Source organism: Oncorhynchus clarkii, chromosome 1 (genome assembly GCF_045791955.1).
Source record: "Oncorhynchus clarkii lewisi isolate Uvic-CL-2024 chromosome 1, UVic_Ocla_1.0, whole genome shotgun sequence".
Taxonomy (NCBI): Eukaryota; Metazoa; Chordata; class Actinopteri; order Salmoniformes; family Salmonidae; genus Oncorhynchus; species Oncorhynchus clarkii.
The window spans coordinates 30,082,694-30,104,296 of record NC_092147.1 but is presented as its reverse complement, the minus strand read 5'-3'; the positions used below and the strand labels follow the sequence as shown (position 1 = coordinate 30,104,296).

The 21,603-nt window shown below is 40.8% G+C and overlaps 1 protein-coding gene across 12 annotated transcripts; it reads right to left on the bottom strand.

Annotated features, from left to right (window-relative positions):
- Positions 1-2,143: 2,143 nt before the first annotated feature.
- On the bottom strand, positions 2,144-19,063 carry LOC139403160 (tropomyosin alpha-1 chain-like). Of its 12 annotated transcripts, none has more exons than XM_071146934.1 (9): positions 18,734-19,063; positions 17,818-17,943; positions 13,814-13,947; positions 13,115-13,232; positions 12,767-12,837; positions 11,888-11,963; positions 11,421-11,483; positions 11,182-11,251; positions 2,144-3,713 (listed from the first exon to the last, which is right to left on the bottom strand). In XM_071146934.1, exons 1-9 carry the CDS (start codon positions 18,845-18,847, stop codon positions 3,631-3,633), a joined length of 855 nt encoding a protein of 284 aa, XP_071003035.1. In that variant the 5' UTR covers positions 18,848-19,063; the 3' UTR covers positions 2,144-3,630. The 12 variants fall into 12 exon arrangements, with proteins under 12 accessions (XP_071003035.1, XP_071003002.1, XP_071003066.1 ...); XM_071146901.1 differs by lacking the exon at positions 17,818-17,943 and adding an exon at positions 18,095-18,220 and having other exon boundaries at positions 18,734-18,962; XM_071146965.1 differs by lacking the exon at positions 11,888-11,963 and adding an exon at positions 12,485-12,560 and having other exon boundaries at positions 18,734-18,951.
- Between the last annotated feature and the right edge of the window lie 2,540 nt (positions 19,064-21,603).

Genomic DNA, 21,603 nt, shown 5'->3' with positions numbered 1-21,603 from the left:
CCTAAACGCAAAGCAAGAAACAGATCTTGACCCAGATTAAATGAGACAGAGCACCCGCTTCCTCTGGGCAGAAGAAACACAAACAAATATAAGTCCAGTACAGGTTACCTTCATTCATCCTTTCCCACCCACCCTAAAACCACAAATGTATCTGCCAAAAGGCAGGGATCCACTTTCTCCAAAAATGTCACTCCTACTGGACCAGATTCTTCTTTATCATCGATTCCAAGCTCAGGCTCTGAGCTCTTTACCACATATTCCACCTCACTTAACTCCCTCATTCACTTCCTTTTCACCTCCAGAACTCGGTATGGCTTACGTCTCACATCAATCTTCACTCCTTGTGAAAATCTTCCAATTTTCCACATAAAAATGACTTTCTTCCCTTGAGGGATGCCATCTCTTCAGTTTCTTCCTTCGTCTGTTGCATGCCCCCCAGACTTTAATGCAATCCTGTGGCTAACCACACATTTGCAATGGATAAACCACTTTATAAAGGCACATGAAATATTGCTGTATAATTATACAGTTTATACCTGTTTTATACTGATTGTCTGTATACATGGCCTATAAGAATATTTGTAAACAAACCATAAATGTCTCTTTTTATTTATTGGAAAGCTGTGAGTGCTGTTGTATGATACAATATCAGTACTTGTTGCATTTTTTACTTGTCTAAGTCCTATCATCAACTGATTTCAGCCAGTGTATGGCTGTAGATTGACTGCAATGTTTGAATTGAATGTTGGCATATTCACAGTTCATTTGAAAACTTTCTTGCTGGCTAACAAACATACAGTGCAGATACATTTTTCAAATGTATTACTTTATACAATATCACAGCACTGGCAAACAACGGTTGACCAACTTCCTGACCAAAATGACTGATCTTTATCCATCACAAGAAGGTTCAGGTCTAATTGGAATATTTTAATGACTAATTCTGACAAAAACATGACAGCCTGCCACAACCATACTGCAATGGCACACCTCACAACTGTTCACATCGAATTACCATAAACTACAAGAAATTTCCAGCATGACAACTACTGTTAGTTCTATCTGAAAAGGAATGCAAAATGTAGTGTCCATAAAAAAGGGACTAGAATGACTGATGACCCACTGATCTCAGTCGGAGCTTGTTTTTTTCCCCTGAGTTCCCAGTTGTCTTGAGCGCACTGAAGTCGGATGTCGGAGATTCCGAGTTCCCAGTCTTGAACTCCGCATTACAACACCTGGATAGGTATTTTACATATCAGCTAACTACCACATTTGCAATCTGTCAGTCGCTGACACAGTTGACGTGGTACGCAACCATTGGTTGATGCATGCTACGTCTGAGCAGGGGAATACGACCCTTACATTTAGTTGATTACCCAGTCCCCTAGGGTGACAAAGTACTTTCTCAGAGGTCAAAAGCCAGCACATGGCTCCTGTCAGCACCTAGAGAACATTAGCATTCTGTTCTGAATTAGCTTGTTTACACTTTCAGTCCATGGCGTCAGGACTGTAGTCAAAACACAGATAAGCTTTTAAATTTGACTTCCAAATTAATCTTCACCTTGCAGTCTCACCTGGGATACAACTAGTTCAGTTATAATCCACTGACCAGTGCCACAGCATGTTAACACATTACAAATGCATGACATTTCAATTAAAATGAGCTATAAAAACACCAAGCTTTATTACCACAAATATGATCAATTACATGTGTAAATAGACTATTATTGTATGACTAACATTACTATTTTTGCTGCATTGCCCCACAGTCCAGTGTTCAGAGCTACAGTGATCCATAAGCATGCACTCGTGACAAGTTCTTTCTCTCTTAGTTTGACTTCCTAAGGCCTAGACCAGAATGAGCACAGAGTAAATGTAATAAGGCCGGCAGATGAACAGATTACCATGTTCTGGAAACACTCATTGAGCTGAGGGTTAAACCAGGTTGATAATGCAGCAGTGTTTAAGGGGACCACTTTATTCCCCTCATCTTCTCAATTCAACATGAAAGCTGAAAATATTAACTTCTGGAATTAGCTAAAAACCCATATTTCTTTTTAATACATTCTACAATATGATCAATGGAAACTTACTAGAATGTTAAGATATTGTACAATACAGTATATAATAAAATACACAAATCTTAAACTGTGGTTTTATTTATATTCATTTCAGATATGATATACATTTAAAACATCTACATTTAATGAAACAATAGTTTTATGCGAGGCACAATCACATATGGAGAAATATTTCTAGACAAAAAAAACTACAAGAAAAACAAGAACAGGGAACAGGAATGCATTTTGCAAGGTAATGTTGCCATGCATTTTGTGATGAGTTTCAGGCTCAAAAGAAAAATAAATATACTTTGGGAGTGTAAGTAGATCCCTTTCTAGCCAGGGCTTAATATTGGCACCAAACAATCAAAATAATGTTAGTATATAAACTCAATTTATCAAATGCAGATAAAAAGGGTTGTTCCACGAAATGAGTGCCTTTTGCGTACCTTCAATATTTGAAGTAGAAATAGTGCACCAATATTGCGTTTTAAAAGCCTGTTGTATTCAATAATGTCCCCTACAATATAGACTACATGGAGAATTCAGATGAACACAAAAAGACTTGCCCTAAGTGCCAAAATCCAGCATTTTGACAAGTCCCACTGTGAACCCTCTGACTGAGGAAGATTTTACACCACCTAACCCCAAAATGTCTTCAAGTTTTCACCATCATTAGTTTTAAAGGAAAAACAAATAAAACTGTCCCTCATTTTAAGATCAACCCCGTTACCTGAACTGAACTCTTTAATATGGTGAAACTAGTCCTTAAAAAATATATTAAAAAAATCCAAAGAAACATTGGAACATTAATAGTCAAATCAGTGTATAAGCAGGTGAGCTGGTTCTACTCTTTTGGCCATTTCCTGGTGTTTTGTTGTGGAAAACAGAGTGGGTTAAGCAGAACACATCAACCCTGTTAACTATACAGGCTACAAATGTTAACTAATTTGTGAAGTTTGCATTCAATTGCCGCTCCCTGTTGCACACAACCTTCCATTCCCTGACACATGGGAATTTATGGAATATTTATGATGAAAATTGTCAACCCTGTTACGGTCAACCTTGTTACTTTATATGGCACTTAGTCATTTAAAATATTTGTTTTTTTATACCTTAAGATGATAACTTGTTTTTCATTAAGTTGAACATATGTTCTTTATGACAGAATGTAAAAATTGGGTGAAACTAAGTTTTTGTCCCAACAAGTTACACATCTCAAAAGGCACCGAATTAGTGGAATGACCCAAAAACAACCTTTGTAGCAAATGATGCGTCATGTCACCTGATAACTCGTCAAAAGCGAACTAACGTCAACGATTAAAATGCTGACATTATAAATCAGCTGGCAAAAACAAAAAAAGTGTTTCTCATTTTAGGCTTCATTAAGGAAATGTTGTACCTTTCCCTTAGTTCTGCTCCCTCGTTGAGCTCCACTGAAAGCAGGACGGTGCAAAAGGAAAAGCATCTGGTTATGTGTTCCTCACCATGGGCATGGAATGGAATGAGGGCTCATGGCAAGCAAGGTGCAAATACAAGAAGCCCAAACCATAGTGGGTAAACCAGGCTTTCACATGTTATTTAGTTCCATTAGAGTCTGGTCCAGCATCTGGTGCATATCAAGGTTCTCCTCTTTAGCATGTGCCAGTTTCTCTGTTAGACACCAAATAAAACAAAATATTAAAATCCAAGCTACCATCACACAACATGCAAAAGAAGTATATTGTACGGTTAGGTCTACATAATTAGCTAACAAAAGCAACACACCTTCAGTTTTAGAGAAAAACTAAAATGCTGTGACTATGCTGTGGCAGTAAACATGCAGGAAATATTTTTTTTTACAGCATAGCCTTCCCCATGCTCTAAACATGGACAATTAACAATACTGTATATACTACCTGGTTGTATGTCAGAGTATACAGTAAATATACAGATTAGAGATAATCCCAGATTTATACAGTACCAGTCAAAAGTTCACACACCTACTCAATGGAGGGTTTTTCGTTTTACCATTTTTTTACATTGTAGAATAATGAAGACATTAAAACTATTAAATAACACATGGAATCATGTAGTAACCAAAAAAAAAGTAAAAAAAATATCTAAATGAAGCATGGAGGAGGAAGTGTTATGGTGTGGGGGTGCTTTGCTGGTGACACTGATTTATTTAGAATTCAATGCACACAACCATCATGGCTACCACAGCATTCTCTGCAGCGATATGCCATCCCATCTGGTTTGCACTTAGTGGAACTATGATTTATTTTTCAACAGGACAATTACTCAACAGAACTCCAGGCTGTGTAAGTGCTATTAGACCAAGAAGGAGAGTGATGGAGTGCTGCATCAGATGACCTGGCGTCCACAGTCCCCCGACCTCAACCTAATTGAGATGGTTTGGGATGAGTTGGACCACAGAGTGAAGGAAACGCAGCCAACAAGTGCTCAGCATATGTGGGAACTCCTTCAAGACCGTTGGAAAAGCATTCCTCATGAAGCTGGTTTAGAGAATGCAAAGAGTGTGCAAAGCTGTCAAGGTAAAGGATGGCTACTTTGAAGAAAATAAAATATATTTTTGGTTACTACATGATTACATACATGTTATTTCATAGTTGAGTCTTCACTATTATTCTACAATGTAGAAAATACAAAAAATTAAAAACCCTTGAATGAGTAGGTGTCCATTCTTTTGACTGGTACTGTATGCTGCTAGCTTGTTACTCCAGCAGTAACACTTAACTCCAGAATGATTAGCATCACACACACACACACACTTGCAATACTGTACATAAATAAGCTCATTACTTAAATAGATGAAACATTCACACTGTGTTTAGTCCTCATTCAAGGCCACTCTTAGTTCGTTAGAGAGAAGGCGGTTTTTCTCAAGTTGCTGGTAGAGGTGATCTTGGCAGTCGGAAAGCAGGTAGGAAAGAGAAAGAAGAGAGGAAATCAGTGCAGTACCAGACTAGAGAGCTCAAGAGAAAGCTTCATGTGGGATCACGTCGCACCTGATTATACATTACCTCGGTTGAAAATTATATAGTATAGAAGGTCTACTCTCCACAGAACAGTGGAGCAGTAACAGCAGAAGTGATGGGTAGAATGCCTCTGAACTTTGTGAATGGAAATTTGAACATTTCTCTGGGGTGGATAATTGAGCAAACAAGTAATAAATTGCCAGACACTTGTCTAGTGGGCTCTACGCACAGCCTAAATATACCTTCCAGAACCAGAAGGCATGTACGGATCCTGCTTAAAGTCTTACAGGTGCATCTAAGGCAGTATAAAAGTTTAAATTCCAGCCTTGTATGGAGGACCACTACCTGATGTCAGATTCCCAGGATTTTCCACATGAAAATATATTAATTTTCAACTATAAAAGGATATTGCAAATTACAGACGTCATGTCATCAACATTGCCAATTCGAGCTTCTACTTTTAAAAATCTACCTTTCCAGAAACAAGTCTCATCGTTGCCGCTTGTTATAGATCCCCCTCAGCCCCCAACAGTGCACTGGACAACATATATGAATTGATCGCCCCCCATCCATCTTCAGAGTTCGTACTGTTAGGTGACCTAAACCGGGATATGCTTAACACCCCGGCCATCCTACAATCTAAGCTAGATGCCCTCAATCTCACACGAATTATCAAGGAACCTACCAGGTACAACCCTAAATCCATAACCATGGGCACCCTCTTAGATATCATCCTGACCAACTTGTCCACCCACCCCTGCTTCACCCAAATCCAGACAGCTGATGTTATGAAAGAACTGCAAAATCTGGATCCCTACAAATCAGCTGGGCTAGACAATCTGGACCCTCTCTAAAATTAAACTCAGAAATTGTTGCAACCCTATTACTAGCCTGTTCAACCTCTCGTATCGTCTGAAATACTCAAAGATTTGAAAACTGCCACGGTCATCCCCCTTTTCAAAGGGGGTGACACTAGACCCAAACTGTTATAGACCTATAATCCATCCTGCCCTGCCTTTCTTTCTAAAGTCTTCGAAAAACAAGTTGTTGACCAGACTTGTTTATACTGTATTATTGACTGTATGTTTGTTTTACTCCATGTGTAACTCTGTGTCGTTGTGTGTCGAACTGCTTTGCTTTATCTTGGCCAGGTCGCAGTTGTAAATGAGAACTTGTTCTCAACTTGCCTACCTGGTTAAGGTGAAATAAAATAAATGAATAAAAAGTTAAAACAGATCACCGATATCCCACCATACCTTCTCCACTATGCAATCTGGTTTCCGAGCTGGTCATGGGTACACCTCAGCCACGCTCAAGATCCTAAGCGATATCATAACCACCATTGATAAAAGACAATACTGTGCAGCGGTCTTCATCGACCTGGCTTTCGACTGTCAATCACCGCATTCTTATCGGCAGACTCAATAGCCTTGGCTTCTCAAATGACTGCCTCGCCTGGTTCACCAACTACTTCTCAGATAAGAGCTCAATGTGTCAAATCGGAGGGCCTGTTGTCCGGACTTCTGGCAGTCTATGGGGGTGCCACAGGGTGCAATTCTCGGGCTGAGTCTTTTCTCTGTATGTATGTATGTATGTATGTATGTATGTATGTATGTATGTATTTGATAACCTGCAAAATCGGCAGTGTTTCCTACTTACAAAGCATGTAGAGGTCTGTAATTTTTATCATAGGTACACTTCAACTGTGAGACGGAATCTAAAACAAAAATCCAGAAAATCACATTGTATGATTTTTAAGTAATGAATTAGCATTTTATTGCATGACATAAGTATTTGATCACCTACCAACCAGTAAGAATTGCAGCTCTCACAGACCTGTTAGTTTTTCTTTAAGAAGCCTTCCTGTTCTCCACTCATTACCTGTATTAACTGCACCTGTTTGAACTCGTTACCTGTATAAAAGACACCTGTCAACACACTCAAACAGACTCAAACCTTTCCAAAATGGGCAAGACCAGAGAGCTGTGTAAGGACATCAGGGATAAAATTGTAAACCTGCACAAGGCTGGGATGGGCTACAGGACAATAGGCAAACAGCTTGGTGAGAAGGCAATAACTGTTGTTGCAATTATTAGAAAATGGAAGAAGTTCAAGATGACGGTCAATCACCCGTGGAAGAAGGATGAGTACAAGAACAAGAACAAGAACACCATCCCAACCTTGAAGCATGGAGGTGGAAACATCATTCTTTGGGGATGCTTTTCTTCAAAGGGGACAGGACGACTGCACCGTATTGAGGGGAGGATGGATGGGGCCATGTATCGCGAGACCTTGGCCAACAACCTCCTTCCCTCAGTAAGAGCATCGAAGATGGGTCGTGGCTGGGTCTTCCAGCATGACAACGACCTGAAACACACAGCCAGGGCAACTAAGGAGTGGCTCCGTAAGAAGCATCTCAAGGTCCTGGAGTGGCCTAGTCAGTCTCCAGACCTGAACCCAATAGAAAATCTTTGGAGGGAGCTGAAAGTCCGTATTGCCCAGCGACAGCCCCGAAACCTGAAGAAGGTCTGTATGGCGGAGTGGGCCAAAATCCCTGCTGCAGTGTGTGCAAACCTGGTCAAGAACTACAGGAAATGTATGATCTCTGTAATTGCAAACAAAGGTTTCTGTACCAAATATTAAGTTCTGCTTTTCTGATGTATCAAATACTTATGTCATGCAATACAATGCATATTAATTACTTAAAAATCATACAATGAGATTTTCTGGATTTGTTTTAGATTCCGTCTCTCACAGTTGAAGTGTACCTATGATAAAAAAAATTTGACATCTACATGCTTTGTAAGTAGGAAAACCTGCAAAATCGGCAGTGTATCAAATACTTGCTCTCCCCACTGTATGTATGTATGCATGTATGTATGTAAAAATGATGTCGTTCTGGCTGCTGGTGATTCTCTGATCCACCTCTACGCAGACAACACCATTCTGTATACATCTTGCCCTTTGGACACTGTGCTAACAACCCTCCAAATGAGCTTCAACTCCATACAACTCTCCTTCCGTGGCCTCCAACTGCTTTTAAATGCTAGTAAAACTAAGTGCATGCTCTTCAACAGATCGCTGCCCGCACCCTCCCACCCGACTAGCATCACTACTCTGGACGGTTCTGACCTAGAATGTGGACAACTAAATACCTAGGTGTCTGGTTAGACTGTAAACTCTCCTTAAGCATCTCCAATCCAAAATTAAAATCAGCTTCCTATTTTGCAACAATGCATCCTTCACTCATGCCGCCAAACATACCCTCGCTAAACTGACTATCCTACCGATACTTGACTATGGTGATCTCATTTACAAAATAGCCCCCAACACTCTACTCAGCAAACTGGATGTAGTCTATCACAGTGCCATCCGTTTTAGCACCAAAGCCCCATATACTACCCACCACTGCGACCTGTATGCTCTCGGTGGCTGGCACTCACTACATATCCGTTGCCAAACCCACTGGCTCCAGGTCATCTATAAGTCGTTGCTAGGTAAAGCCCCGCCATCTCAGCTCACTGGTCACCATAGCAACACCACCCACCCGTAGCACACGCTCCAGCAGGTATATTGCACTGGTCATCCCCAAAGGCAACACTTCCTTTAGTCACCTTTCCTTCCAGTTCTCTGCTGCAAATTAATGTAATAAATTGCAAAAATATCTCCTTCTCTAACTTTAAGCATCAGCTGTCAGAGCAGCTTACCAATCACTGTACACAGCCAATCTCTAAATAGCACACCTCAGCCCCATATTATTACTTACCCTCTTGCACCCCAGTATCTCTACTTGAATATCATCATCTGCACAATCATCACTCCAGTATTAATGCTAAATTGTAATTATTTTTCCTCTCTATGGCCTATTTATTGCCTACCTCCCTACATTTGCACACACTGTACATAGATTTTTCTATTGTGTTATTGACTTTAACGTTTGTTTATGTGCAACTCTGTTTTTGTCACACTGCTTTGCTTTATCTTGCCCAGGTCGCAGTTGTAAATGAGAACTTGTTCTCAACTGGCCTACCTGGTTAAATAAAATAAATTATGATTTTCTGAGATATGTTAGTCAAGTTTTCCTTGTTTTTATCAAGGCATCCTAGTTTTATTAGAGAGCTTGAGATAGAAACTTCCTATGTAAGCTGTTTTTATTTTACCACAACGATTCTGTTGGAAGAGTGACACGTTTAGCAACACACCAGCGCTACTGGAGCCACAGCAGTCTAGAGCCACAATGCCCCACTGAGGAATACAGAAAATGTATAGCAACTACTCAACCACCTCAAAACACAAAAGGTTGGACCAAACTTCTCTGATCACATGAAGACCTTTCCGTAGAGTCATGAGAAGAGTCCCTTGAATAAACCACTCAGTCATACAGATTTGGATTGACAAAGTCTGCATTTGCTCAGATGCCAAAGGGACACCGGACAAAAACCCACCTTCCAAAAGCAACCAGATTGTGCAGTTCACCCTCAACTGTGGTTATCACAGAACAAAAAGGAACTTCAAGGGGGCCTTTCTTCCATACAGAAGTAGACCTTGTTAGTAGTAGATACAAGTGAGCTACACTTGAAAAGGTGCACAAAAGAAACAAAGCACATTGACTGCATTGAGAAAAACAATGTAAGACCCAGTAGAAGGCTCACATTGAAATACAAATAATTGTATTGCATTTCAATAGACACCTCGCATGCATTAAGGGTTGACAAAATATACTGAATATTTTGAAATTAAGACTTTAATTTTGTTGGTTGAACAATGTACATTTCAAATACTCAAAAAAAATTAAGAGGATGTAAAAAGTAATACAATATGGTCAAAATGAAAGTCCAAATCAGTAAACAAAGAACCTCCATGCTGTATTCTGTTCATACAAAACAAGTCTCTAGGCTCACGCACTGTACTGCTAAAATGGTTACTGACTATCATGGCGAGAATGTCCTCACAACCACACGCAAGTTAGTGTGAGAGGAAACCACTGACTGAGCTTAAACACTTACCACATAATTGGCCCGTACTTACAGACAATATACAACCACCCTTAAGCCCATCCCTTGACTATGACCTTAAGACTACCTTGTGTATAAAAATGAAATAGCTGCTTTCTAACAGTAACCACATTATTTTGTATGAACACAAAACAGCAGACAGATGGAGAACATCAGAGACAGAACATAAGGGTGTGATGGCTGGACAATGGGGAGGTGAGGTGCAAGGTGGCGACAGAGGCACAAGCAGGCAGCACAGTTGAAGAATTACATGGAAGTCATGTCATTGAGGGCGTGGTCCAGCTCCTCGCTGATGGCCTTGTGCTTCAGTTTCTGGGCATACAACTCATCTATTGGGACGTGGACCAAGTGCACCAAAAAGGGAGGAGGAGGGGGCAGAAATGGAGGGGTGCGTGGGAAGGGGGGGGTGAAGGGTGTCCAAGTCATCAGCAAGACCCCAGAGGGAGGGGGAGAGAGATGGACAGAGTGGAAAAGGAAAACATGTTATACCAGAAGAGGATAGAACAGAAATCTGAATGAGGCCATGACAAATTCTTCAGCATCATCAAGAAATAGTGAATATATTACTGGAGCTGGCCCTTGAACATCTCATGTCAGAGATTCCATTACCATATGGCTGCTTCCTCAGCCCTACTAATTACTATTACAGCCTCATGAGACATTCTTTAATCAACAGATGGATGATTAACAGAAATCAGCAGCTGTAGGGCAGCATTTCCCTTACTGTGACTAATAGCCCGTTCTCATTGAGCAGATGCAATGCAACTTCATTGTTGCAGATACAGGCAAAAGCAACCCAATCTATGAACAATCTTAAATATAGAGTGACAAGGAAGACCTGTCAAATGTCCAACTACCAATGTAATTGCCACTCAGCTGTAACCCAAAAGTAGATGGACTCAATAAGGGGTACGTGATGCTCAAAAGACACAGATAATAACAGAAATGAGAGGTAGCAAAGATTAGATTGCAAAAAAAGGGAAGAGGATTTCCTCCTCTAGAAGAGATTTGAAAAGTAGACACTCACCGAATGGCCATGAATGAGACCAACTGACACTATATAATGTAGGCCTACTCCAAAGAGATCAAAGTACAGTTTTGAAATGAACTGCAAAAACGTAATACCTTCCAAGTCGTCAATGGTCTTCTCAAGCTTGGTTACTGATCTCTCAGCGAACTCAGCACGTGTCTCAGCCTGTGGTAGACAGACAGGTTCTTAAGAATCAGAATCTTTAAAGTTCACACGGTGAGTGATACCTTGATAGTTTAGGCCTACAGCACCTACAGCACTGAAATAGCCTGGCCTCTGGCCAAAGTCTGTAGATAAGGAGGGGGGGGGGGGGGGGGGGTGTTGTGAAACTTGCCTCCTTCAGCTTGTCGGTGAGGACCTTCATCTCCTCCTCATACTTGTCCTCCTTATGTGAGTACTGTGGACCAAAAGAGTCATGCATTTACCCACAGATAACTGCTACACCCCCACCAGTCTACAGAGACAGATACAAAGTCTAAAAACACTCACTTTACATGTTAAATAAAACAAAGACTTTACATCTAATGACAATTTATCATAATACAGTTCCACCATGATACAATAGGTTTATATTCAATTGACAGAAAGAAATACTGGAAGGTCCATTTGCCTTACATCTGCAGAAAGTATAAAGTTCGACTAATCTTAGACCAAGGCAATTTGTATGCCAGATACTGTATCCATTGAACAAAGTGTTGCTGTAAATGGTTCTTTAGGTTCCTTCCATCCATTCATTCTCCAGCATGGCTCTGGAGAAGCTGGTATGGACAGCATGCCTGAACACAGCAGCAGACTACCTACCTTCTCAGACTGGGCCTCCAGTGACTTCAGGTTGTTGGTCACAGTTTTCAACTCTTCTTCAAGCTCAGAGCATTTGCTGGTGTTAGAAGGGAGAAGGTGCAGAGGGTCCAGAGAAAAGTGTGCCGAAATGTAGGGGGATATTGAGACACCAATGAGAAATGGAAGCAGGAAGGAAAGAGGGAGAGCAGGAAAGAGGAGAAGAAATAAAACAAAATGAATACGAACTAGCGGAACTACAGGAAGGAGACCAAAGTACCTCAACACAGCAGGAACGTGACAATATTAACAGAGGTGGAGAGTAGACTAAAGAAACTTTCATAAATGCCTTTTAGCATGCAGATTTGGTCAGATTAAGACTACTGGCTAGTACTGCATGTAAAATATGTTATTCTTGCACAGTCCCTGCCAGGTTAGAGGTGTAAAAGGTTCTAGTTTTAGGATATCCCGAGCGTAAGCCCAAACAAAGGTAAATAAAGCAGAGCAAGGTGCAAAGAGGAAAGAGGCGTCATTCAGCAGAGTGAATGAACGTGACAAGAGGAAGTAGTACAAAAGTCTATAAAGATAGGTCTAACAGAATACATTGTTAGTCTGCAGTACCTTTGCTTCGGAAGCTGTAAGTGATTTTAAGCTTTGTTCCAAAACTCTTAGCTCGTCCTCCGATCTTCGAATCCGTCTGTTAGTGGATGTGGCGAACGAAACGGCCATTCAAAACATGGAACACATGCAAATTAATAGTACATGCAACAACGAGCGTAAGCAACATGTTGAAAATAAACACTACATTTTGAGCCAGGCGTGGTGTTAAAGTAGAATGTTAAATAACTCCAGCCATGCATGTTAATTAAGTGCAGCGTTACTGTTAGGGGCATTAGATCTTACCCTTCTGAAAGTTCAGCGCGCTCCTCTGTACGCTCCAGATCACTCTCAATGATGACCAGCTTACGGGCAACCTTTAGGCACAGAACACCAAGGAGTTACACTCTATACACAAAAAGTCTGTGTATATATACACACACACAATACATCTGTGTACTGTACATATACCCTATATGAATTCAAGTATGTCAGGGTAGAGATGACTAAATCACCATGTTTGCTTTACAAAGTGGACTCAATCATACGTGTGTGTGCCATTATGTTATTGTAGGTTAAAGGAAGGGTGTGGGGAGGCTGGGCTGCAGAGACAGCTGGACAGCAGCCAACAACTGCAGCAGCTGAGAGACTCGCCTCCTCGTATTTGCGGTCAGCCTCCTCGGCGATGTGCTTGGCCTCCTTCAGCTGGATCTCCTGCAGCTCCATCTTCTCCTCATCCTTGGAGGCTCTGTTCTCAATGACCTTCATGCCTCTGAGCAGGGAAGGGAGAGACAGGCAGTAGACATTAGAAAGAGTCCCATCCCTAGGCTCATAGCAGCACTGCGCAGTAACTCAATGACTCAGATCAATAGTTTGAGTCCAAGACTAAACTTGGGTGGGCAGTGTACGCCCAGTGCACATCCAGACTGGCTGGCTGCTTGTGAATCTTTAATATGCCCTTTCAATGTCAAGGCCTGGCCTGACAGCTTTCTTATGGGACTGATGGGGAAAATACTGCACTGCTGTAGCACTGGGGATGACAGGACAGGCCTAGCCCACACAGGGTCTGACCTACAGTCTCAATAGAGTTCAGGCACTGGGCTGTGCAGCACAGAGGGGCTGTTTATACACCAAACAAAGGAATGGAAACAGAGCCTCGCGTCACGGCCCATTTATTCAGGACCTCAGTCTTGACAAACAGCTTGTGTTTGTTGAAATTGGTCAGTGGCACCGCCAGTCATGACTTAGGCTAAAGCTGCCCTTAGTCTAAAGGCCCTAACAACTCCAAATACAGTAAGGAGCAAGGGAAACAGTCTACTCTACTGTCTAACCCTGCCCTCAATAAGTGCACACCTCTCAGACTCATCAGCCGCCTTCTCAGCCTCCTCCAGCTTGGTCAGGGCAGTTGTCAGACGCTCCTGAGCACGATCCAACTCTTCCTCAACCAGCTGGATACGTCTGTTAAGGGAAGCGACATCGGCCTCAGCCTAGGAGAGAAGAACTTGTCAAAACCTGCATCTTGGGGCAAAATGTATTAAGACACAAACATACATACACAGTACTCTCAAGGACACACAAACAAATATCAACATCAATAACACTGGTGACTTTTCCACTTGTGTCTTGTGCGTTTTATAAGTGAGCGGTCTGGGTAATTACTATTTAAGTGGTGCTTTCTGCATCCGTCAACCTAACGGCAGTGGCATCTGTTGGGGAGAGAAGAGGGCCTTCCCAGGAGGATTCCCCTGTGCTGTGCTACACTTCATACACTGTTTGTAATGAGAACAATGCTCCTGGCTGGCACAGGCTGAATACCTAGCCTCATTATGAGACCCCAGAGGGGACATTAACAAGGAGCCTGCTGCAGTCATTGTGTGCCACAGAGGTTTACACTGCCAAAGGCCACACACACCACTGAAGGAGTCCCCAGTGGACCAAAATTGAAGATTCGATTAAGTTCAGCTTTCATGTCACAAAATGGCTACTCTATCTTTGTTATTTGACTGGTGACCTGTTGTGGTGTGACTTACTATCAAGTTTTTCCCCTTAATGTTCTAATTATCTTACCTTCAGTACTATTAAGTTATGTAACCATCACACTATTTTATTTTTTTACAAGACATTTGATACAGAGGAAGTGAAATTCAGCTACAATGCTACAGGTATGATTTTATATGTGGTAATAAAACGGAACATTTGATAGCAGAAACAATGGCTAGGGACAGCCGCTCCTCTATCCTTTTTTTGTTTCTATACGCACTAAAAGGCTACTTATTTTAAATCTTAAAAACACTTTTTGTATGGAAACCAAAAGACAACTATATCTGACCTTGGTTTATGAGTATGTGCAGTGGCATTACCCAGTCTTTACATCTGATTAACCACTCAGAGGCCTGATCACATACCAAGACTTGTAAGAGTGGTGTGCAGGATCAAAGTCCATTTCATGTTGCAAATGGAGATGTAGAAACTAGCCAGTGAAATTAAGATAAATATCAGTTCATCTAGTGGCTTTTCAAACCCCACCCCAAAGCCACAAGTGTTTCCTTTAAATAAACTACCAATAACCTAGTCATATAAGTGACCATGTTGATGCGGGCAATTAACCTTCCAAATGACAAACGCATTATAGGCTGCATTTCCTGTTTCTATAGGCCAGAGTCTGGTCCCCTGTTCTTTAGAACATGTCACAACTCTTTGTCCTTATAACAGAAACCTTGTTTCAAACATAACTGACAGTATTAACAACAGTCTGTCATTGGTGTTCCTCAGCTCTGTTGCAGCATTTATTTTGAAGTTCCTTCCTGCTTAATTAAGTGAAAGAGTTTCAAAAAGAGTTGAGTAAACTTTGTGCTGCAATTGTGTCAAAGAGAATAATTTACTAAAATGTAATCTTTAGGTAACAATATATACTAAAGTGTGTGCAATAAGTAGCCTAGCATAGGAAATGAAAATATTGGGGGTGATGACATGAAACAATGTAGGCCTAACAATGCTGCAAGAACTGCTTGTGGCAACAGTTACATCATGTCCATCAATTAAGATACAAATATTCACGGGGTACAAAATAAGCATGATTACAAAGTATAATTTAAATCCATCAAAAGGTCTGAAGTCCTCTACCGCCACAGTTGAACACTATTTATACTTGAGGAAATCATCCAATTGGTCTCAAACGCGTAATCTGTCAAGAGTTGGCATATTGTCAGCAATGAGCATGACACATTTAGTTTGTTAGCTACCAAACACCACAACGGGATGTCGGAGAAATTCCGCTATGTCAGTGTGCTGCGTGCATCACCATGCATTTGTACAGCCTGTGCAACTCCATCGGACATTAAACATTGCAAAATTAATATATCATTGTTGCACTTGATACATATTTTGAAGCAATTTTACAGCTTTGCAGTTATTTTATGACATGCTTACTGATTCTCTTGCTTTCCTCTCCAAACCCAATTCTCTCTGTAGTCTTTCAGTTCTTTCTTCGGCACCGTCAGCCTGCTGTTGCAAGGTTTTTATTTTCCGTTTAACCGCTTCCAATGATGTTATACCTGCCATTATGTCAACTTGCTAAGAAAACTACGTTTTTAAGACTTTCCTTGGAATGGACATTGAGCACAACGACGCCCTGGAATGTACGAGGATGGCTGCCCGCGATACTCGAGTCGTCTGTGAGGACGCACACAGCAATAACTGAACATTACACCGGAAGTAACCATATTTTCATAGCCAAGTCCAAGGCTACAACAAACGAAAATATATTGACACGTATACAAACAAATATTGATGTCGTTGTTTTCGCAATATAATAATGGTTAAACAACATTTGGTCACAATAAAAAGTGTATATGTGGTAGACATACAGTAATGATAAGGGCACGCCTTGTTATTATAAGCGTTCCTCAGGTAGGCTACCGTGCACTGGCATATAGCACCATCTGCTGCTATTATCTACAAAGTACACATGGGACTGAAAAGATTTTCAGACTGTAGTTCCTAAATAGCCCCAAGAGGAGGCCCTCTATATGCATTTGTAGAATCTTACTAAAGGAGTTCAACAAGTGGTTTCTTTCCTGATCTATTTTCCTTAATTTGTAGTGATATGAAAACATAAGAAAGATGAAGCACAATGGCGAATGTCTTCCATTAATTGGCTTTCACCAATTTTTCAACTATATTATATTGGGGCGAAAGGTAGCCTAGTGGTTAGAGCGTTGGACTAGATCGAATCTGTCGTTCTGCCCCTGAACAAGGCAGTTCCTAGGGCGTAATTGAAAATAAGATTTCCATCAACGTAGATAACGGAAAGGAGATGCGCATAGGAAGTTCCTTCAGTCGACTGAGATGTAGGCTACCCTATGGACACTTTCAATAAATGAAAATCAGTTGTCAACGTTTCATTTGATAACCTCTTCATTTGTTGATTATTGCTGTTTTTTGTTGTTGTTAATCTTTACTTAGATTATCATGCCATACAACTCCAGCCTATGCATTGTATCATTTTATTCTGCTCCTGGATGCAGCTCCTTGTGTCACGCATGTTCGGCATAGTTTCCCATTTTATGTAGTATTTCCCTAATTAAAAATGTCGATGCATGAAGCCAAATTACACTCTCGGTAGCCTATGGGTTTAACTAAACTGACCTAAAAACATTAATTATAGGAACAAAAAATGACATGTTCAGAGGAAAATCGAATTTACTGTAGTCTGTTGCAAGAACAGCCCAAAGAAGTCATTTCAGTCTAACTTGACCATTGACCATATAAAGCAGTGAGCTATATTTATCCCTGCGCTGCTCTGTGTTCGCTCTCTGCTTGGAAACGGCACATTTAACTAATTCAGTTTCCACTCATAAATGTCCCCTCTTATTAAGGAGCTGTAGAGGAGAACTTGATTTACTGTCTTACATTGATGTAGCATATAGCATGGGGGTATCATATGTAGGCCATCTCAAATGTGGAGACATTCAAACACAAGAAAACTGAAACACTTTTGTTTTTAAAGTTGATATGACTTAGGTGAGTTGTGATCGTTGACAGACAAACAAACAAACATCAACAAAATATATAAAATGACAGTTCAACAATATCTGGCACTATATCATGATCGTTTATGTGATTAAAATATTATGCATATAGCATAATAGGTTACTTTCCAGTTGGCCCATAGACATATAGGGCTGGACATTACCTACATTTGGTAATCTGAGAATGGACTTTAAACTAAATAATGAGACAGAATAAAGGCCTCTCACGTTACACTGTCATTTTACAAGTTTTACAATTTGATCTATGAGACAGAAAAGACGTGGGAAGCAGTGTGCAGGAATTGTGATTTTGTGCCCTTTACTTACATCAGTGGCTTTCTTCTCAGCCAGCTCAAGTTTCTCCTGTGCATCCTTAAGAGACTCAGAGTACTTGTCCAACTCATCCTCTGTTCCCTTCAGCTTCTTCTGCAGAGCTACCACGTCATCCTCGAGCTGAGGTGTGTTTTAGTGCGGATAGTTTCACAGGGGTAATCAGCGTGAAACAGAGGGCGTGAGCGCACACAAGGTACAAGAGCGCAGACGGACAGCGGAAGGGAGAGAGAATAGAGAAGTTAGGGAAAATCATGCGAGCCACACAAAATACCTTGGTGGCCACCTCCTCGGCGCTCAGCAATTTTTCCTCGGCGGCTTGGAATTCATCAAGCACTTTATCTCTCTCATCTTCGGTGATCCGCAATTTCTTTTCCAACTCACTTATTTCATCCTCTAACTACACATGTACAAAGGACAACATTTTATTTAGTTGAATAGAGCATCTGAAACAAGTAATAATCATATTGCAATTATTCTGAAAGTATAGGCTACATGTTTCTCAATAGCCTATCCATATTCCCCACAACAGCAATATTCACCATTACAGTAATGTTTCTATTATTCCCATTTATAATTTCCCTACAGTTATTTTTTTATTCACGATTTTGTTGTAGAATGTATAAGGCTACAGTAATACAGCTCCATCCACCCATCAATAAGTGAAATAGACAATTGATTCCAATAATGCATACCCACGTAACGAATTAGCCTACCAGTTGTGAAAAGTTATTGGTATATATACTCCTCAGATCCTCGGATCATTCAAAATACTTCTTATTTTGAATGATCCGTAAAAGTGATACATCCACATTGTAGAGGTGGTCCATATTAAGAGACAACGGCGCACAGAGCCACCGGTATTCGGGTGCTTTTTCTAGGATCATTTCGATTTTCTAAATAAAATGCCGACCTGTTTGCTCTTGTCCTCTGCTGCCTTCTTGTCTCCCTCGGCTCCCTCAGCTCTGTCCAAAGCATTCTCCTTGTCGAGTTTAAGCATCTGCATCTTCTTCTTGATGGCATCCATGGCTGCTTATTTTGTTGCTTGGCTCCACCAAATGTTCCAAAAGAGAGCCGAGGAAGGAGACTGAGCGTTACTGTGCCTTACTGAACCTTGGTGGGAGTGCAAGCTCTTTCTGACTGTGCCCTGTCAAATAAGTACTTTCAAGGGGGGGGGGGGGGGGGGGGGGGGGGGAGACTGAATTCCTTTGGACATCCAATACTTTTTTGGAGACGGCATCTCGGGGGTGCCTTCCCCTTGCCGTATCTTTTTTTAATGGATCTGCTCCGGTGATTCGCTGCTCTCAGACATTTGACCATTGATATGACTATATAAGGATTTGATGGGGAGGAAAGCACAGCCCCCTCAAAACGTAGGTTCAGTTTTCTAAAGTGCTGCTGTTTGGGCAGGACACAATCCCGAGAAGATGGAGAGAAACTGTGAGAAAAATGTGCATTTACCCTTATGGAGTTGACACATTATTATACAGTTGCATCAGTGTATTTTAGAAACTGCTTAGAAACAGCATGTTAGCTGTGGACCATACAGTACAGTATGTAAAATGTATTGAGATTTGTCCATTCTGAGCTGATTTCAAATCTTGTTTAATGTTTGTCTTTTTGTCCTTTTGTCCCAGGATACTGGACCATATACAACCGTGGCAGTGCCCAGTGCTACTCATGGAGCTGTCTGCAGGGCTTACATCAGCTTCTTTCCATCAGCATTTGTGTTGATATTGTCCTACTGTGAAGTGTTGTATTAGCTCAGGTCAAGTGTACAGTCAGTGAAGAGGTACTGCTGGTGAAAAACTCAGGTCAACCAGCCCCTCGAGGCATTGTTCACAATCTGAGAAGAGCCAGATAATGTATCAAGTAGCCTCCCTGCTAACTTTTTAAGCCAGACAGACTCCATGGGATACCCAAGTGAGATGGTATTTCAACAGCCCACCTGCTCCCTTTGACAGTCTACAGTAGCTGTGTAGTTCTCATGTTAGAGAACTGTCACTGCTGTTTAGACTGTTCAAGATGGATATATGAATAGTAATCATAAAAAACTATCTACAGGGAAAGGCTTACTGTGGGCTCCCGAGTGGCACGGGAGTCTAATGCACTGCATCTCAGTGCTAGTGGTGTTATTACAGACCCTGGTTTGATTCCAGGTTGTATCACAGCCGGCTGTGATTGGGAGTCCCATAGAGCGGCACACAATCACCCCAGCGTCGTTAGGGTTTGGCTGGGGTAGGCCGTCATTGTAAATAAGAGTTTGTTCTTAACTGACTTGCCTAGTTAAATGAAAACTTTAAATGCCCCTACAGTACATGACAGGTTTTTTTTTAGCAAATGTTTAAGTTGGGAAATTAGAAAAACATGAATAATTAAATGAATTGATCTGTTTGACAATCCCTCATATTATCCACAGCATTGAAGGCTAATCATAACTGAACAGATACACATTTGCCATAATTGACCAAAAGTAGAGCCATTTGTGAAGCACCCGAACAGTCAAAGATGATATTGGGAAAAGAAAATCAAAGTCCATTAAGTAGGTCTAATCACTAATTGTGATTAGTGTGCAAATGTACTGTATTTCTTATCATAATGTACAATGCCTTTCTTGAGTCTCTCTTTTTCCTCACCAAGATTCTTCTGAGGATATTTTTAAGATCGTCTTCTCCTTCCATCACCTGCCTAGGTTTGTAAAGTTCAACTACGTCGCTACACCAATTGTTCAGGCCAAACCCTATGAGATAAACCTCTAGATTAATCCAAGCTTTTTATCGTATTCTGTTCACTTTGGCTGGAAATTGTTATCACAGCAAATGAAATAGGTTGATTGCCATTCATATATGGTTTTATTGGAGAAGTTAGAGATAGTAATACTGGGCTTAAGTCCCACAATAACAGAGTGTAGGATAGTGGATGGTGCCTACCATTTGTGGAGCAAATCTTGACAAACTTGTATTTCCAGACTCATTGTTCTAAGAGTAATCATGAGTAAGCACAGTCTCCAGACAGACTGACAGTGTAGTTAGTCAGTGTGGTCAAGGTGCCATGGGCTTTGAGTGACAGGTAGTATTAAGATGTTCTGATGATCCTGCAGGGCTAAGCCAGACCATGCTGGCTTAGCCCTGCAGTGAATATAACGCTGTGAATATGCCATGATGGTTTGTTTTCATTAATATAACTCCCGCTCAGAGATACATTATACACTACAGCTGCAATATATGCAACATTGATCTCAATTCTTACCCGACATTGCAAGACTGTCAGAACAAAGTTATGTCTACTTGTACTGTGTACATTTATTTTAATATTGCATTCCAAATAGTGACAGAGTGCAGATCTTATCATCACAGCAGGACTATGAGAGAATAGCAACAATATTATTGACAGTAAAGTTGTATTGTGTCTGCACGGCCTCTATGTCCTTTAGTATTGTATTCTGAGCTCGATCTTCGGTGCCCATTATTGTCCTTATAGTATGAAGGAGTGTTTGTGGTGGCATGCTAGATTTGCAGTGGCATTGCTTTGATGAAAATCGTCACAAACTATTTTTTTAGTTTAGACACTATTATTTTTAGAGGTAATCCTTCTTTGATTAAAGATGAGAAGTATATCACTCCTAGAATGATCAGTGTATGAAAATGTTATATTGTAAATTTAGAAAACAACAAATGTTTCCCCTATTATCAAATCCACACATGAATGTGATTTTAAAGTGCAAGTTGCAGAACATAGAGAGTAGTCAGATTTTAGTTGGATTTAGTGTATCAACTATGTCTC